Raw genomic sequence first — 18,631 nt, 5'->3', positions numbered from 1 at the left:
CTATTGTGGGGGTGTTTGGTCCCCAACAGGGGTGGAGCACATTTTATCAAGGTGTATAGTGGTCTGCTTGCCAAATGAGACCTGCCCCTGCTGCCACCAGACCTGAGGTCCCACAGTATGCATAGGTAGGGAGATGAGGTGTTGGCAGGGTTTGCAATGGTCTCCTGGAGGAGGGGACATGCAGAAGTGAGAGTGAAACCAGTGTGGCTGGGAAGGGAAGATGTGTCAAAGCATGAAGGGGAGGGTCTTCATGTAAGCAAGTTTAGTAAGTAGGGGTGCCTGGGTGGCTCAGTCATTAAGTGTCCGCCTTCGCCTTGGGTCATGATTTCAGGGTCCTGGGATTGACCCCTGCATTGGGCTCCCTGCTTGGTGGGAAGCCTGCTTCTCCCTCTGCTTGTGTTCCCTCTCTCACTATATCTCTCTCTGTCAAATAAATAAATAAAATGTTTTTTAAAAAATGTTAAGTAATAAGTACTGAGGGTTGGCTGCACTGGTTCTCACAGGTGTCTGTTGTTTATGCTAGGGAGGGGGAGAGGGAAATAGTACCTGCTAGCTTCTTTGTTCCTGGAGAGGCTTTCTCATGATTCCTGTCTCTCCAGGTCATTCTCTAAGATTAGGAAGTTGCTTTTCCTCCCATCCACCCCTGGCATTTTTCAAAACTTCTATATCTGAATGGCTGTGCTCTCCTTTAAGTACAGAGAATCCACTTCCTAATGTCCTCCAGGCCCTCCCAGAGCAGAGACTGATGATTTTTTAAATTCCAGGCTTTAAGTCAGGCTGGTTGTAAGAACTCATGAAATTTTGCCCCTCTTACTTTCATAGGCAAATGTGTGGGGGGGATTCACCCTCCCTGTTAATGGGCTCCCTGGTGTGAAAGTCTCTTTTTCACCCTTCTCTACACCACTGGCTCCCTTCCCACTGTGGACAGGTATGGTCTATTTTGCTCTTAAACCATGTCTCCATCCTCCCATACTTCTTTGATGTGGCCTCTTCTCTACCTTTAGCTGTGAGTTTGTTCTGCCAGTCTTCATATTGGGCTCACCACAGTGAGTCCCATCATCATGGCATATCCCACCATCATGGTAGATTTCACCACCTTGATGAATTCCAAGACTTTCATGACAATGCCTCCTCTCTCCATTCCCCACTCCCACCACTCTCACCATCATAGTAGAGCCCAGAACCTCACATCCCTTGCCGTGGGTTATTTATACTGAAGTGTTATCTAGTTGTATCTATGGGATGAAGTGAGCTTAGGGTCCTCCTACTTTGCCTTCTTCCCAGCTGACCCTTGAGAAATAATCCTTCCCTTTTATTGACTTCAGTTTCCTTGTTTTACAATGGAGAGGTTAGACACAATGATCCTAGATTCTGAACTATACCCCAGAAGGAGGCATTTTGAAATCAGACCTGGGAAGGGGTCTCCTGGTGGCATCATAAAGGGAGAATTCCATGAGAAGACTCAGGTTTTCCTAGAAGGGCTAGTGTCACAGGTTGGAAGGACAATTCACAAGGAGACTGTTGGGCCTGTATTTTGAGCTCTCCTCATTCCAGTGTTCCCAGCATAGTCATGGATCAACCTTCATTGGCTGAAAAAGCTCACAATGAGGCAGACACCAACAATTTGGATGTGTTATCTCACCCTGATTCAACAACCTCATATCACAGGCCAAGGCATAGCAGAGTCCACCACCATCACGGTGCGTCCCACCACCATGGTGGGTCCCACCATCACAGTGAGTCCCACCATCACGGTGGGTCCCACCATCATAGCACATCCCGTTACCACAGTGAGTCCGACCATCATGGCATATCCCACCATCATGATAGATCTCACCACCCTGGTAAATTCCAAGACTTTCATGACAATACCCCCTCCCACCATTCCCCTCACTCCCACCATTCCCACCACTCCCGTCACTCTCACCACCACGGTGAAGCCCACCATCGTGGCAGAGCCTACCACCACACATCCCTTGCACTGACTCCTTCTCAAAGCACTATCTACTTCCATCATTCCCTCGGTGAGGGTCCCTTTGATGGTGAGTACCACCATGGTAGCAGAAAACATCATGGTAGGCCGCACCACCATGGGGAGCCCCACCACCATGGAGAGCCTTACCACCATGGGGGGTTCCACCACCACAGTGAGCCCCACCACCAAGGGGGGTCCCACTACCACAGGGGGTCCTACCACCATGGTGAGCCCTACTACCATGGAAAGTCCCATCACCGTGGTGAGCCTTATGACCATGGGAGATCCCACCACCGTGGTGAGCCCTACCACCATGGTGGCTCCCACCACCACGGTGAGTCCTACCACCATGGTGGGTCTCACCACCATAGGGAACCACACCACCATGCTAGGCCCCACCACCACAGTGAGGTTTCTCACCATAGTGGACTCCATTACCAAGGTGAGCCTTACTACCATAAAGATTCCTACTCGTATGGTGGCTCTCACCATTATGGTGAGTCCTATCACCATGACAGGCACCATCACGACGAAGCCCACCACCACAGAGGGCCTCTTCATCGTGGAGAGACCTTTTCCCACCATTCCTATGTGGACTCCTATCATGATAGGTTGATACCTCACTACTCTGACGAATACAGCCACCACCACCGTGGCCACCATGGTGAACGGCACCATGGCCACCATGGCCACCATGGTGAACATCATCAGAGGAAGTATCACCATAGTGTGCATCGTTATGATGATCTCCATGGCGATAACCGCTACAGGGAGTACTATCATGGAAGCTCCCATAGCTTGGGCCCATACAAGTCTCGCAGTGTGACCAGAGCTGTCCTTGGCCCTTCCTACTCTCATTCAATAACTCTCCGACCTAGCACGGCACGGATACAGTACTCAGCCTTTAGCTTGACTCGTTCTCACAGTGCTGTGCACTCACATGCATCCCAGATATCCAACAAAGTCCATCCTCAGGATTCCTCCAGTAAAACTTCCTCAGAAAGCTGGACAGAAGAAGATGAGCAATTTCAGAAGCGCAAAAGTGAGTCTCTGCTCCCCCGATTCCCAGCTCTCAGTGCCTGGCCCAGACTCCAGGCCCAACCTTCCACCCATCATGAGGCATAGACCTTTCCTGCATGTATATTCTATCGCCTGTCCACTCACCTGACTGCTCATCATCCCGTCTTCTATTCCTTAAACAATACATGTCTTCAGTCCACTGGTTTTTTTGTTCATCCAGTCACTGCTGTGTATATATGCATTCATTTCTCAAACATTTCTTCTTGTCTTCTATGGGTCCCTGGCCTGCCTGGGCCCTGGAAGCACAGAGAAAACAAATCCTGCCCTTGAGGGGCTCCAAGATGGGGGAGTGGTCACTTACCCAGTTCTAGACCACCCAGTGATAGTGGCCTATCCTCCATACTAGGACAGTTACCACTGTCGATTGTGTTTGTCCACATTTCCCCCACTAAGCTGTGAGCATCTTGACAGACATCCAGGGTCTGAAAGAGGGTCTTGTTTAAGGGGAGGGAGGGACCTCTGCAATTAACGCACAATCCCCCAAGCTTGGCCCCAAGTGGTTCAGTAAACAGAGTAGCAGTCTCACAAACAAGCAGAGAGGGAAAGGTACCTAATTGGATGGGAGTAGGGAAGGCAGCCAAAAGGAGATGTTTCAGCAGAATTTCAGAGGGAGAGGGAGAGTTCACCAAGAGGATGGGGTAATGTGGAAAAATGGGACTTCCCACGCATAAGTTATCACATGGGTAGAGAAAGGCCTTGAGGCGTAGAATCGTGAGCCCGAAAGATGCACTTGAGCAGACCACAAATCCCAAACAAGCTGGCGCCTGCCATGGAAGGGGTCAAGGCTGTGGCCCCAGGATTGACATAAGATTGCGTAGAGACACTTCGGTGAGTGGATGGTAGGCAAGCAGGCAGGCATGAAGACGAACCCCAACTTAGTCTGCGAGGATGCCTGGGATTCCCATGCTGCCTCTCACACAGGCTTGACCCTCTTTCCCGCCTACAGCTGCCAGAGCTCAGCGGGCCCACAAGAGGCTGCACACCATGGACCTCTTCACCAGGTTGTGGGAAAGTATAAGCTACCTCATTCAGGACTTCCGGAGAATGCTTAGGAACCTGACTCAGTCCCTGCCCTTTGAAGCCTTCATCTTCCTTGTTGTCTGCCTCAACACTCTCATGCTTGTGGCCCAGACCTTTGCTGAAGTCGAGATCCGGGGCGGTAAGAGCTGGGGAGACCCTTACTCCTCTTTCTTTCTTTCTTTCTTTCTTTTTTTTTTTTTTTAATATTTTCTTTATTTATTCATGAGAAACAGAGAAGGAGGCAGAGGCAGAGAGAGGGGGAGAAGCAGGGAGCCTGTTTGGGGACTCCATCCTAGGATCCTGGGATCATGACCTGCGCCCAAGGCAGCTGCTCAACCCACTGAGTCACCTAGGCACCACTTTCACATGGGGAGCCACTTTCACATGGGGAAAGCCAAAGATCTTGCTTCAGGTCCCTTGTGGGCCTGATCCAGTGCCAGGTGGTTCATGTAACTTAGCTCATTTCATCCTACCCCTGGGAAGTAGACAGCATTGTCCAGGATTAAGGAAGAGGCTCAGAGATCTTGTTGAGGTTGACCTGCTAGCCAGCCAGCCAGACACAAAAGCCTACCGAACTGGAGGATATGCTGTTTGTGATACAGCCACCAGGTGGCGCATCGACCCTAAACACGTCTCTGTGGGGTGGCCAGAGGAACACAGACCACCTAGAAAGGCCAGAAGGCCCTGAGAAGGCGGCTGTGGAGGGGTGAGAGTAGAAAACTGGGGAATGCAGCCCCTGAGACCCTTGGCAGCAGAGTGAAAGAGAAGCCTGCCGCCCCGTGAATAAACTAAGCAGAGAAGCAGAGAATACGGCGCACAGCATTCTGATTCGGTGTTAAGTGAAGCCCAAGTTCATGAAAACGCTCTCAGGCTGACTGGTACGGTTCCCGGGCCAAAATGGGTCTGCTGTTTGGTGACTTCTGGCCAGACTACCCCCGGTGGAGTTGCCTCACAAGGCCATCTTTGTTTGTACAAATAAGGAGATGCAGGGGAGTCATTTCTAAAGCTGTGATCTCCTAATGCTGGAAAAGAGGCTCCTTCCAGCCCGGCTTGGGATGGATATTCAGAGCGGGGTTTTTTGTTTTTGTTTTTGTTTTTAAGATTTTATTTATTTATTCGACAGAGGGACATCACAGGTAGAGAGGCAGGCAGAGAGAGAGGAGGAGGCAGGCTCCCCGCTGAGCAGAGAGCCCAATACAGGGTCCTGGGATCAAGACCTGAGCCAAAGGCAGAGGCTTTAACCCCCTGAGCCACCCAGGTGCCCCTCAGAGCGGGGTTTTAAATGACAATGAGGCCAAGGCACTCTCCGATTTGGGCGGGTCCTCAAACGTTTCTTTTTCTGAAATGGTAAGATTGACAGGTAGGCAGAAGCTGCTGGGAGTTCCCTGAGGTCAGGAGGTCAGGCCAAGCGACAGGATGACAGGATGATCACCATTTCACGGACAAGAAAACCGAGGCACGGAGCAGTTAAGACCCACAGCCATTATAGGGCAGAGCCAGGCCCTCCCCAGAAGCGACTGTGTGTGAGGTCCAGGGGGAAGAAGAGATGGGCCAGGGCTACCGGGGAGGGCCCTGGGTGAGCCCCTTGTGTCCCTGCAGAGTGGTACTTCATGGCCTTCGACTCCATCTTCCTCTGCGTCTACGTGGTGGAAGCTGCCCTCAAGATCGCTGCCCTGGGCTTCAAGTATTTTTCTGACTCTTGGAACAACCTGGGTGCGCATGCGCGTGTCTGTGTGCACGTGTGTGTGTGTGTGGACGGAGCCAGTGGGCTGCTAGTGGAGGCTGAGGACAAAAGGGGATTGGCAGGGCGGGACTGGGGGTCTGGGCGAGGCACTTGGACAGGAGCCCGTGACCCCCAGCGACCCCTGTGCCCTCAGACTTCTTCATCATGATCATGGCCATGCTGGACTTCCTGCTCTTTCAGTACAACTCCTTCTCCTTCGTCTACCACCAAAGCGTCTTCCGGATCTTCAAGGTTTTCAAGAGCTTGCGAGCCCTGAGGGCCATCCGGGTCCTGCGGAGGCTCAGGTCAGCGGCACCAGGGCTGCCCACCCCTATGTGCGGACCCCGTGGGAAGGGGCACATGGGCCTGGGCTCCCAGGGAATCTGATGGGGGACGAAGAGGCTGTGGACACCGGCGCCCTTCCGAGAAGCCTCCTGCCATCTGCTGCGATCGGTCATCTTCCAAAGGGGGCCGAGCTCCCCCAGACCACTGGGAAAGCTGGGCCCGGCTGTCGGGGTGTCAGTTCCAGCTGCCGGGCACGGATTCCCACCCGCCCTGGCTCTTTTCAGCCTCCCTCTCGCCTTCTGCCCACAGCTTCTTGACCAGCCTCCAGGAAGTGACCGGGACTCTGGTGCGGTCCCTGCCATCCATCACGGCCATCCTGATCCTCATGTTCACCTGCCTCTGTATCCTGGGCCGTGGGGGCTGGGGTGGGAGCCTGCGGTGCTGCGATGGGCGGGTTTGTGGCAGCCAGAGCGGTTGGGACCCTGCGAGCCTGCTTTGGCCCTGAACAGCCAGTCCTCTTCTCTGTGGTGCTCCGGGCTCTGTTCCGTCACTCCGACCCCAAGCGCTTCCGGAGCATTCTCTCCACCATCTTCACACTCTTCACCATGCTCACCCTGGACGACTGGTCCCTCATCTACCTGGACAGCCGCGCCCAGGGTGGGACAGACCCCCAGGGCGGGGGGGTGGGGGGGTGGAGGGCGGGGTCTTGGCTGGGTAGGCAGACCCGGAGGGCTCAGTTACCCCATCTGCAAAGTGGGGTGTCTGATGCTTGCTGGCCGGGGTGTTGTGAGGGTGAGCAGGGAACTCAGAGCCCAGACGACCGCCTCTCTCCCAGGTGCCTGGTACATCATCCCCATTCTCATGATTTACATCATCATCCAGTACTTCATCTTCCTCAAGTGAGGACCCCACCCCCCACCTTGGCTCCCCAGCTTCACCGCCACCCCTGCCTAACCTTGGGGCACCCCTCTCCAGCTCTGTCCCCTGGGTCATGCAGGGCTGCTCCTACAGCCGCCTCCTGGAGAGTACCCCACTATCCATCCCCCCATCCCCAGCCTGGTGATTGCGGTCCTGGTGGATAACTTCCAGATGGCTCTGCTTCAGGGCCTGGAGAAACTGAAGCAGGAGGTATGGTGGGGGAGGGGGGTGGGCAGGTGGACCTGGGGGTGCGGTGGGGCGGGGGGGGGGGGGATGGGCAGGGACCCCATGAAGGGGTGGCCACAGAGGCTGGGGGAAAGGCAGGAGGGTCCTCCAGGAGTGGACTTGGGCAGAACAAAGGCCTCTTCTTCCCAGAGGGCCGCCTGGATCCGTGAGAAGATCCTGGACGACTCACTGACAGAACTCAGCAGATCAGGTGCTGGCCCTCCTTCCACAGTCACACACACCATTCCAGCTTCAGTGGCAGACTTTGAAAATCTAAGACTTAGGAGGACTTTCAGAGCTTAGAACTGAGGGTCCAAAAGAACTCCAAGACAATCTTCCAAAAAGCGATGAAACTGATCGCCAATTCTTGAAAGCCCCATTTGTGAAATGACTACCCAAATTATGATTCACTGAATACTCCTTTTTTCTAATAACTTATAAAGTTTATAGCACTCGGTTTTACCTGGGATGGTTTCGACTGCCATGGAGGGTTTTGTCAAGGTGTGCACATTGGTCCAGAGTCACACAAAGTGGTTGAGATTCATTAAAAATCAAGTTCCCTGGACACGTTCATTTTTATAAAGCTGACTTTCTGAGTGAATTGATTTTGAGACAGTTGATCTGCTTCCTGCTTTTAAAGATCCTCAGAACTTTAGAAAATCTGAGCTCTCAGGATCCCACTCTTGGGCTCCTCACCAGGCCCCTCACCTGTCCCTTCCATCAGGGATAGATGCTCAGTGCAAAAAAGCTGAGGCAAAAAGAGGAATCAATTGGCAGAAATTACTTAGCAAATTGCCAGTGTGTAGGCTTTCAGGAACGGTTGGATCCAGGACTTGAATACTGGTCAGGATTTGGTCTCTCTCCTCTGTGGTCCTCTGCATGGTTTTGTGCTTAGGGTGGCTCGTCCCTTGCAGTAGGAATGGCCACCAGCCACTCTAGTCCCAAATCCTCACAGGTTAGCATTCCTATCATGCCCTGCAGAGACTTCCTCTTCTTTCCTGCAAAGTCCCGGAAATAAGACTTCTTTGCTTTGATCACCTGACTATTTTGGAACCAATCACTCTAGCCAAAAGAATAGGCTGCTCTGATTGGCCAGGCCTGAGTCACATGTTGTTGGAGGTGGGAGGTGGGGGTCAATCCCTGCTAGACAAGGTGGACCCAAAAGGCCCAGTAGTGGGAAAATGGGGGGGGGGATTTTTACCACAAATCTGATACACACTCCACACCCAGAGAACCCATCTCTTTGGGGGCATCTTGAGCAAAAAAACGCCTTTAGCCCCAACTGAATACCTCTGTGACACCTGGAGTGTCTTCTACCTCCTCTCAATCCGGGCATCTTCTGGACTGCCCTCCTTTTTTACATCCAGACCCTGAAGAGATGATGAGTGAACACACCAGACAGAAGCAGCTCATCGAGAAAAAATTTGGGGCCATGACTGAGAAGTAAGGAGATGCCAAGGGAGGGGAGGCCCTTTGTCGAAGGGGAGAGGTCTGGTGTCTGGCCCAGTCCGGCAGGGCAAGGGACATTGCTCACCTCTCTGGGAGGCGGTGCAGCGCCAAGGCCCATGGAGAGCCTCTGGGTGGGACGTGGAGACCACGAGTGGCTTCTGTTCACCCAAAGCTATCTTGTGCCACCAAGAGAGTCCCCCCTGGCAGTGTCTACAGGGCCATGAGAGCCGCTGTGAGGCTGAGGGTAAAGGCAGGGCAGCAGCGAGTCTGCCTGTCTGTTTACGCAGGAAGCAGACCTGAGCCTTGCTCTGGGTCAGGCCCGGTAAGTTCTCTAGGACACAGACTAGCCCGTGCCCAGGAGAGCCTATTGCCAAGCACCTGTGGCGGGCCCTGAGGGTGCTAGACTTGGGCTAAGTGGAGGGGTGAAGAGGACGGGTCAAGCAATAGCTTGCGTCAAGGCCTGGGAGGCAGGTGGTCAACATCCCATTCCCGTGGAATCGATTGGCCAGCTGGGGACTTACGGCTGTGCTTGTGGCTGGGGGACCTCGGCACAGACTCCTGCTTCCTGGCTGGCAGGTCTGGCTCCACAGAGACCCATCCCTCTGAAAGCTGGGCCCCACTGCACCTCATCTGGACTGGCTCCAAGCCAGCCTGACTACTGGCAGCCTCCAGGCCCTCCTTACCCGACATCCAAGTTCAAGTCCCAAAGGCCCTCTGTGACCCAGCCTTTGCCAACCTCCCTCGGTTCCCTGGTTCCTTCCTTGCTGTCCCTGCACTGTCTCCCAAGCATAGCACATACTTCTCCACCTCCAGGCCTTTGTCCACCCTGTTTCCTCTGTCTGGAATATTCTCTGGCTGCCAGTGCTGGGCTCAAGTGAACAAGAGTTGGGAGAGTTGAGTTCCAATCCTGCTCGCTTCACCTCCTGGCGCTCCTGTCCTCCACTCCATGTTCCAGCAACTTGGCTACTGGCTCAGTGCACCCTTGGCACCTCTGTAACACTTTCCATGGGGGTTTCTGGGCCCCCAGACTCTTCCCACTGGCCCACCTCCTCTAAGCCCTTTGTTTTTGTTAGCTGTTTGTTTTAATCTTTCTTTTATTCTTTTTATTTATTTATAGAGCGGTCTTTGTTAAAAGCAGTTTAGGCTTTTCCTTCCTCGTCAGACTTTACATCTCCAACTCACCCACTCTCTACGGCCTCCTTCCCTGAAGCCTGCCCTGGCCCCCAGTATACTCCAGTCCTTCTGGGCTAGCAGACCAGGAACCTTGCTGAAGCCTGGCAGAGCCCCAGGTGTCTTTCAACCTCCACTCTGTGACACTTGCTCTGGAAGCCTTCTCCGATCCCCAGGACTGGATGAGCTTTTCCTCCTCAGGGACCCTCAGCAGTCTGGTTTACTCATCCCAAGTGTAAAGTCTTGGTTTGCTTTCCTGGCACTGCCACAGACTGAGCTTCTTAAGGGCGAGGAGTGTTTCTTCTTAACGTCTGGGTCCTCCATTGATTTCAAAATGGAACCTGTCAGGTGCTCCGAGGACCCAGACGATGGATTTATAAAATGGGCAGGTGAAAAGGGAGTTAATAGATGGGCAGTGGGCAGGTGAATGGTTGCGCCGGGCGGTTAGGCGGAGGACTGGCTGTACCACATGCTGGAGGGGTGGGCCCAGGGCAGCGCAGGTAGAGGGAGGGGTCGGGGTGGTCAGATGAGTGAGTGAAAGGCTAGGGAGGTGGGCAGATGACCGGGTAGGTGGCAAGTGGCTGCGCAGAGAGGTAAGGGGTAGCCGGAGGAGCCAGCGGTTGGGAGGACGGATGGAGGGAGGGACTGCTAAAGGGGAGGGTAAACCACTGGCACAAAAGGAGGCTCTTAGTTTGGGGGAAAAGGAAATTCGCACGAAAGCTCTGACTCAGAAAAGCTGTAATGTGGGACTGGCGGGAGGCAGGCGAGAGGAGCTTTCCGGGGGGGCTCTGGCAGCCCCGCAGACCCTGCCGCACAGGTCAACTCTGGCTTGTCCCCATCCCCCGCCCCACCCCAGGCAGCAGGAGCTCCTGTTCCACTTCCTGCAGCTGGTGGCTGGGGTCGAGCACCATCAACAGAAATTCCGCTCCCAGGCGTCCGTTCTTGATGAGATCGTGGACACTGCGTTCGAGGTGCGCCAGGCAGGACCAGAGGAGGAGAGGGGCCCGAGTGGGAGGACCCCAGAGGGCCAGCCATGAGAGCCCAGAGGGCCCCGAATAGTCACACGGGCCTGTGGGAAGGCGGAGGCCAGCACAGGCCTAGTTACCCGCCCATCCCACCCCTGCAGGCTGGAGAAGAAGACTTCAGGAAGTGACTCCTGGACGGAGAGAGACACTGGATATGGATTTTAGCCTCCAGCAAGCTGCCCACTGCCTTGGGTCCAGACAAGTCCCCTGCTCTGCTAGAATGATCGTCGGGCTTGCAGGGCTGGGTCCTAACAGAGTTTTTAAAACCCTGAGTGGCTCTATGTCCTCCCTGGCTAAGCCAAGGCACAGGGCAGGGGAACAGTGCACGTGCATGGGTGTGCAATGTGTGTGTGTGTGTGTGTTTTGGGGATGGATGAGTCTCTGTTAGAGGAAAGCGGGGAATAAGCTTAATGGTCGCTCCCCACCCTGCCTGGCCTAGGGCTTAGGTGAGTTCCCCTACTTTCAGCCTGAACCTGGGCGAAATGCCCAGAGCCCCTGGCCCCGCGGTGTGGGTGGAGGAGAGGCTATGGCTCGGATCCCCAAGTGCCTGGGCCCGGGCAGGGTGCTGGAGACCTGGGACTCCAGACTGGAGTGGGGTGTCCCACTGCCTCCAGCAGCCACCTCCTCTCTGGCCAAGGGAAACCAGGCTACAGCAGAGGCTGGAGGGGGTCCGGAGCAGGACTCCAGAGTGGGGGCCGCGGGGCGGCAGTCGTGCCAGTCTTCCCTCTCCCTGCAGGCTGGACCAGGCAGGGGTGAAGACACGAGGCCCCAGTGCAGAAGGGGCACGTCCCTCCCTGGCCAGAATCTGGGGAGAGAAGGTGCTGGGGAAATGGCTTCTGGGATCAGGGCACAGATCTGGGGGTGGAGAGGCCACCTGGTGGGTATCTGCGGGTCACCACCGCAGGCATTCATTCACCAAGCATTTCCTGCCACTTCCCTGTGCTGTTCCAGGCTGGAAGCTCCTGCCTGGTGGTTCACAGGAGCCCTGGGCCAGCTGAGCTGCCGCCTCTGATGGGCTAGGGCAGAAGAGGGCTGAATCTTCCCCTGCGCCCCTAGCTCCTGTCCAATGCAGCCCACTCGCTCCCCTGACTTCCTCGTGCCAGTCGCCTCTCTACTGTCCGCCCCTCCCCATCCCTACCCCAGGAGGCCTCTGAGAGCACAGGGCAGGGCCTGGACTGGGGGCTGTTCTCCAGTAGGTCACAGCATTGGGCAGGGGACTGAAGGCAGACACAGTGGGGGATGTGAGGCCCCACCAGGAGGGGCAGGAGACAGAGGCTGGGGCCTTCTCCACCCCCACGCCACCGCACTTGACTGCCCGCACCTACTGCTCCCAAGGGATCCGGTTCCTGACTTTCCTTCTCCAGGCGTCGGTGTGCGGAGGTCTGTCCGCATCTCCGGGTTGTCTGGGGTGGAGGGTGTTGCCTCAGTGCTTCTGTGCTGTTCTGGATATGTATGTGGTGTCGGGGAGCCTCCAAGTGTGTGCTATGGTTTCAGTGTACATGTGTGGCGTTGAGTTCCGTGTGTGTGTGTGTGTGTGTGTGTGTGTGTGTAGTGAGTAGGATCTGCGGCCACAAATGCAGCGGTACAAAAAATGCTGCAGTTCTGCTTTCTTTAAATGATGTCACATCACACCTGTCCTCTCATCCCTCCTGTGGGCAGTAGATTTGACCTTGGTCCCCTTTGGGCTTCCTGTCCGGCCCCTTCCAGGGGTCTTTCCTGGGGCAAAGCACTGGGGACGCCTCTGGACTATGGCCCACAGCGTGTCCTTGAAAGCCACCATCCCAGCCCTCATGGCCTCTTGGCCAGTGGGGGCTCTGGTACCACTGGCCCGCAGGCAGGTAGGGGAACCTCGCAGGTGGGGAGCTCAGTGTCCTGGGGCCTGGCTGCCTGGACCCGGCCTGTGCTACCCTGAGTCATCCTGGGAGCCGAGAGGGAGCAGAGCTCAGGCCCGCCTCAGACAATTCACAGACTCCGGCCCCTGTTGGCTCTTGGGGCGTCCTTCTCCTGAGACTTGGTCTCCCACCCCTTCACTCTGAGGATCCTGAGTGCTTAGAGGTCTGATTCTCTGGGTCTGCGATGCTGGGGTGCTTGGAGAACCGCACATTTGGGGCCTGAACCCTGCGCCGTCAGCACTGTATGGGCTGAGACAACAGCTCAGCAGAGGGTGGGAGGTGCGGTCTTTGGCCTGGGAAGGGGCTGCTGCCACGAGTGGGCTTGGGAGAAGGGGGTCCGGGGGGGGGGAGGGGTGAAGCACTCTGGAGAGGCCAATGCAAGAAGCAGTGCCAGCAATTTATTGTGATAGGTACATCCCTGGACCTGAAGTGCCTTCCCGCCTGAGCCCCACCGCCCCCAGCCCCCATGCCCCGAGGGGTCTACGATATGGTCACGCAGTTGTGCTTCAGAAGCTGGGAGGAATTCTGCCAGGGGACCACTAGGATCTCGAAGTCACAGCGCAGCTTCTGCAGGGAGAGAAGGAGGGGTGAGTCTGGGTCCCAGGCCCGACTGCCCGCAGTTGCCCCCTCAGCCCGCGACGCTCCACTCTGCGACAGAAACAATCACTGGGCCAAACGGACAGTGAGTCAAATGGGCAGGACTAGATCCCAGATCCTTCTAGCCCAGTCCAGGGAGGGAGAAGTCCCGGTGTCGTCCTCTCCGCACCGCACCCTGGCCTGGGTGCTGAATCATCCAGGAGACAGGGACAGGTTCAGCCAGGTATCAGCCAGGCCAGCCAGACCGGTTCAGGCCAGACAACCCCTGGCCGTGGGTGCCGGGAAGTGGGACGCAGGCCTATTACCTCCTCCTGCACTCCTGTGGCAAAGGGGCAGGTGGCGATATCCACGCCGTCTCCGGTGGCCATGTTCTTGCGACAGGCTGTGCTCCCCATCTCAACAGTCAGGTAGTACTTGATGCCGGCCACCAACTGGGGACGGAAGGGACGGAAGGCACGAGCCGGTTAGGAGTGCCTCGGAGTGCGGACAGACCACCCAGACTACCCTTGACGGAGACCTTGCACGTCTCTCCACGTTGCGCACGCTGGCCTGTGCCTCGGGATTCAGACCCTGGAGCAGTGAGTTCTGGTGCGGGTCCCCGCAGAATGGGACAGAGGCCTGGGCCACACAGGACACTGAGAGCCGGGTGTGCGCAGGCCCTGAAGCCCCATCCCTCACTCCCCTCTCCCCAGTCCAACCCCCAGGGCGGTGGCTAGTGGGAGGCTAGAGAGTCCCTGCTTAATTAAGTCCAGGCTAGATCCAGTCTGTTGAAATCTAGAGAGGTTGTTCATAACAAATTTTTGGCATCATTCAATTTACAAAATACATTGTATTAAAATGTCCCAAATGCTCTCCTGGCATCCCCTTAACCTGGCCCCAGCTGGGACGCCTCCCTGGCCGGGTCCCAGCCTGGCCCCCAGCCGCCCCTCTGCCTGGCCGCACCTGGCTCTGCGCCTTGAGGATGTTGGTGTCCCGGAAGTAGTAGAGGCTGTTGCTGCCCATGTTGTAGCTGGCCACCGCCGCCTGGGCCGCCTTCTGCACCTGCGGGTCGCTGGGAGACAGGTCCCTGCGGCCACCTATGAGACCCTCCCCGGAGCGGGGGCGGGCACAGGCATTGTGGAGGAACGCCAGAAGGCAGAGCGCGAGCAGGCCCAGGCCCAGGGCCCGAGGGAGGCTCGGAGTTGCCATGGCCGGCAATGCCAGGTCCCCCTGCGCGCCCCGCTTTTTACCTGCGCAAATGCCCCGCCCACCCCGCGCCCCCGCGGCGGGGCAGGGGAGGGATCACAGAGCCTGGGCGGGTCTGAGAGGCCACCTCCCTTCTGCCCAAGGGGGCAGTGGAGGCCTCCCCCACCTGCGTCCAGCGATGCTGCCTTACCCTCCAGGGACTCGGCCGCCCCCCTCCCGGACGGTGAGGAAAAGCACAGGGACAGTCCCCAGCAGGTGCTCACCGTTCAGACAGTTCGTGGAAGGCCCACCCAGTAGGAAACACCAACAACTATAAGCGAACTGTAACTATTACTAGCTGTGTAACCTGGGGGAAACTACTCATCGGCTCGCTGCCTCCCTTTCCCTCTCTGCAAAATGGGTTGCTGTGAGGACCCAACAGGTCAAGTGCTTAGAGAAGGCTCGGTCCTGCAGGAAAGGAGACTAGTATGCTGAGCTGGGCAGTGTTTGACCCTCATAGCCAGGAATGGAAGTTAGTCATGTTTCCACTCCATGAAGAAAGAGGAAGAAAACAGAACACAGAACAGATTTACCCACGGATGCAGATAGGAAATAGTAAATGATGCCACTGGCTTTTGAGCCCAAGCAGTCGAACCCAAATCTGTGCTCTCAAACCAGACTGAGCCCACAGGATGCGGGTGGCCAGAAAGAGGGGCGTGTGTGGAACCGGGCTCTGCCATTTACTGACCAGTGAATTGGACGCCTCCCTTGGCCTCCCAAGGTCTCACTGTCATCCCTCTGAGGAAAGGGGACAACTCCTCCCTGCTAAGGTTATTCTGATGTTAATGTCTGGGGACTGTCCCCCCTCCCCAACCCTCCGTAAACAGTGGAGGCAGGAGGTGGCAGGAACTAGGGCGCTGTGAGTTTTTTAGGAAAATCTGGTTTAATGAACAGCAAGGAAGTAACTCCCACAAGGAGTCTGAATCTTGGTGGACTTCCTTATCCACGTTTTAGGGTTCAGTGTAGCTTGTACTTTTCATCACCTCTTACTGAGGGGAAGTGGGGCTTTCTGCCCTGGGGACCTTGGGGACACTGAGGTCCCGTCAGAAGACGTGGTGCTTTACTGCACCTGACAGCCCGTTGGCAGCTGGTATGGTGACGAATATTCTAAGCAGGCAGAATTCTCGACCTCTCAGAACCCCAGGGCCGGGAAGGGCAGTGATTTCCTCTCAAGGAGACCCGGACCAGCTGCTCCCCACCCCCTCCGCCCAGCTGTGAAAGCCAATTTGGGATTCCGAGGAAGAGTCACAAGTTGCAGGCTCAGGTGTCTGCCTTAAAGGGACAGAACCCAGATGGCAGGAGAGCTGGCTAGAGTGTAGCTTCATGACGTGTAGCTTCATGACGAGGCCAAGGCCAGGAAGAAACCCAACCTCAGAGACCCTGGGAGGAGGTCAAGAGGCTGTGCAGGGTAGAGGAGGGAGAGGCAGTCTCCTGGGGCAGCAGCGGTGAGGGGGGGGGGGGGAGCGCTCCGGGGGCTCCCAGGCCTGCTTTGCCATTACTTGGAGCTCAGCCATGGCCACACTTACCTCCAACAGCTCCCTGGAAAACTAGCCAAGGTCTGGTCTCTGATTCACTAGGGGCCAATGGGTCCCTAGCTCACTCGCCCCTCTGCCGCCGTGCAGATGAGTACCACAGGCTGTACCACAACCTCACAGCCTCCGAAGACCTTTCTCCCACTGGTCTCTCATAAGCACTCTTCGGCAGGAAGCCTGCCTCCAGGACGTTAATCGGAAAGGTCAGGTCACTTGTCTCAGGTTGCACAGCTAGTACGGGCAAAGAGGGCTGGGAAGGGAAATCATGCTTCCGCGTGCCAGGCCTTGCACCAGGGCCTCCACACGCTTGCTCATCCTCATAACTGCTCGGCAGAAGCTGTTTTACCAGGGGGTTGGGGGGCCAAAGCGAAAGTGTCAGTGGTGGGCCTGGCGGCACCCATGTTTCAGCCTCCCAGTGTGCGAGTCCTGGACTTCTCCATGAGGATACGGGGTAGGCTGTGTAGGGGGAGGCTCCCTGGGCGCAGGAGTGCCCTAAGAGGATTTCCCAGGGCTGTGGGTCTCATCTGGAGAAGAGTCCGGACTCCATGCTACCTGGACCCCTGTGACTTCCAGAAGGAGGCCTAGGCCAGGTATGAGCTCAGGGTTGGCCACCCCTACTGGCCATAGGGCGCAGTCTCCCATTTTTTTACTGTGGCCTGGGCATCCGGATCTGGGTTGCCCGTGGCAGCCCTTTCTTGCCTCTGGCCGAAGAGTCTTGCTGACAAGGGACGGCCCTTGACATCCTTGTCACCCCTGGGATGAGGCCACTGGGGGCTGGTGTGCTGTCCCCAGACCCCGCCTCTCCGAACTTCCCGCTGGCTGTGGATATTCCCTCCCCGGCGCTCCGCTCCCCTTTCCCTAAGCACATCCCAGGAAGGAGATGTTAAGGCAAAGAAAACTGCAGTCAGATCCCATGGGATCATGACTAAAACTCCCATCTGTGGAGGGGCGCTCCTAAGCGCCAGGGGCTTGAGTTCATTAGCTGCTGGATTCTCTACAAAGCTGCACCAGGTGGCCGAGGAGATACGGCTCAGAGCACTGAGCGATGCGCTCTGGGTTGCACAGCAAATCAAAGAGGAACTGAGATCAGAACCAGGTCTGGCGGGCTCCTTCAGGCTATTATCAGTCAAGGCCAGGGGTGACAGTAGAAAGAGCCCTGGGTCCCTGCAGGGAGGGGCCAACCAGGAAAGAGGTTGATAGTCATGAACACAGACTCTCGGCCTTTAACACCCTCTGAGCTGCTACAGGGAAAAGCGGGGAGGTGTGTCTTGGGCTTGTGTCCATCCTGTAGCTTCTCCTCACTTTCCTCCACGGGCAGTGGGACCCCTGCAGTACCCCAGAGCATGGGAGCTGGGGTCACTCCAAGCTCTGGGCCACATCTGAGCACTCATGACTAGACTGGTCCAGTTCTACTGGTTGAGGGGTCCAGTTCTGGCTGGGGACAAGGCACACTGGCCAATATTTGCTGACTTCCATGCCCCTGGCCAAGCACAGCCTGTTGAGCAGTTTGGGGGCTGACTTTTATTTTCTTTTTTTTTTAAGATTTATTTGCTGGGGAAGGGGCAGAGAGATAGAGAGAGGAAAAAACAGTTTTAAGCAGACTCTGGACCAAGCGCAGGGCGTGACATGAGACACAATGTGGGGCTTGATCTTATGACCCCGAGATGAAACCAAGTCAGACGCTTAACGCACGGATCACCCAGACACCCCCTGGGCTGACATGTAACTAACCTCCTACCAGTCGCCACACGGGTCTGCTTTCTCCAACACTCTGGGCCTTGGTCCCTCTGTCCTGCAGGCTAAGTTGGGGCTGGATCTCTGAAGCCACGCTGTCCTATGGTACATTCTAGAAGCCCTTTGTCTCCTGCTGCTCTAGGACTGAACCAGGAACTTGTGTGGGATGCACTCAAGGGTCCAGATAAAGGGTTTCAATCTACCAAAGTGTTACACAAACAGCCTGAGCCCCAAACGAGGTGAGAAAGCAGGCCCCAGCCCCCTCAGAGATAAAGCCTGTGGGCGAGGCAGGGAAGAGCTCTCGGGAAGAAGCAGAGGCAGCACAGCCCACAGGCTTCGGCTGGGTGGATCCCAGTGCCAGAACCACAAGAGGTAAAACCTGACAATGAGCACGGGCAGGAGCCACAGGCAGGCTGCTGCGGAGGAGGGGGGAGTCTGCTTCCCCCTCACCCCACCCTGAGCATCAGCGACAATCCGGCAGTATCAGCACTGAGGAAGGGGAAGGCCATGGCCCTGCCAAGCTGCTGCCGGAGTACACCAGGCCCATGCGACAGCGTCACAACACAAAGGGTGAGCAGACTCTGAGGCGACCCTGGTCCCATCCAGGAGAGCATCAGAAACACAGGCTGGAACTCTAGGGAGAGTCTCAATTACCAGCCCAGTCTGGGAGTCAGGCCGGCACTCTCTCAGGAAGTGGGGGCCCTCCCAGGAAGTGGTAACACAAACTGGGCCCTGCTTGGGCCACCTGGTACTCGTTCAGACCCAGCCCTGCACTGAACCCT

At 56.3% G+C, this 18,631-nt stretch overlaps 2 protein-coding genes across 2 annotated transcripts; one reads left to right on the top strand and one right to left on the bottom strand.

Annotated features, from left to right (window-relative positions):
* The first annotated feature begins 1,515 nt into the window (after positions 1 to 1,515).
* Positions 1,516 to 11,136, top strand: CATSPER1 (cation channel sperm associated 1). Its single transcript, XM_004769979.2, has 12 exons — positions 1,516 to 3,017; positions 4,002 to 4,214; positions 5,675 to 5,788; positions 5,953 to 6,103; positions 6,393 to 6,484; positions 6,597 to 6,740; positions 6,919 to 6,982; positions 7,139 to 7,211; positions 7,377 to 7,437; positions 8,594 to 8,669; positions 10,702 to 10,816; positions 10,972 to 11,136. The coding sequence occupies exons 1-12, from the start codon at positions 1,571 to 1,573 to the stop codon at positions 10,996 to 10,998; spliced, it is 2,577 nt and encodes an 858-aa protein (XP_004770036.1). The 5' UTR covers positions 1,516 to 1,570; the 3' UTR covers positions 10,999 to 11,136.
* A 2,002-nt stretch (positions 11,137 to 13,138) lies between these two features.
* CST6 (cystatin E/M) lies at positions 13,139 to 14,588 on the bottom strand. The gene is made up of 3 exons (XM_004769986.3): positions 14,302 to 14,588; positions 13,665 to 13,790; positions 13,139 to 13,329 (listed from the first exon to the last, which is right to left on the bottom strand). Exons 1-3 carry the CDS (start codon positions 14,545 to 14,547, stop codon positions 13,243 to 13,245), a joined length of 459 nt encoding a protein of 152 aa, XP_004770043.1. The 5' UTR covers positions 14,548 to 14,588; the 3' UTR covers positions 13,139 to 13,242.
* Between the last annotated feature and the right edge of the window lie 4,043 nt (positions 14,589 to 18,631).

Source organism: Mustela putorius, unplaced genomic scaffold (assembly GCF_011764305.1).
Source record: "Mustela putorius furo isolate JIRA1106 unplaced genomic scaffold, ASM1176430v1.1 tig00000127_pilon_pilon_pilon, whole genome shotgun sequence".
NCBI classification, from domain to species: Eukaryota; Metazoa; Chordata; class Mammalia; order Carnivora; family Mustelidae; genus Mustela; species Mustela putorius.
Note: the sequence above shows the minus strand (reverse complement) of the source record. Positions and strands in the feature narration are given on the sequence as shown.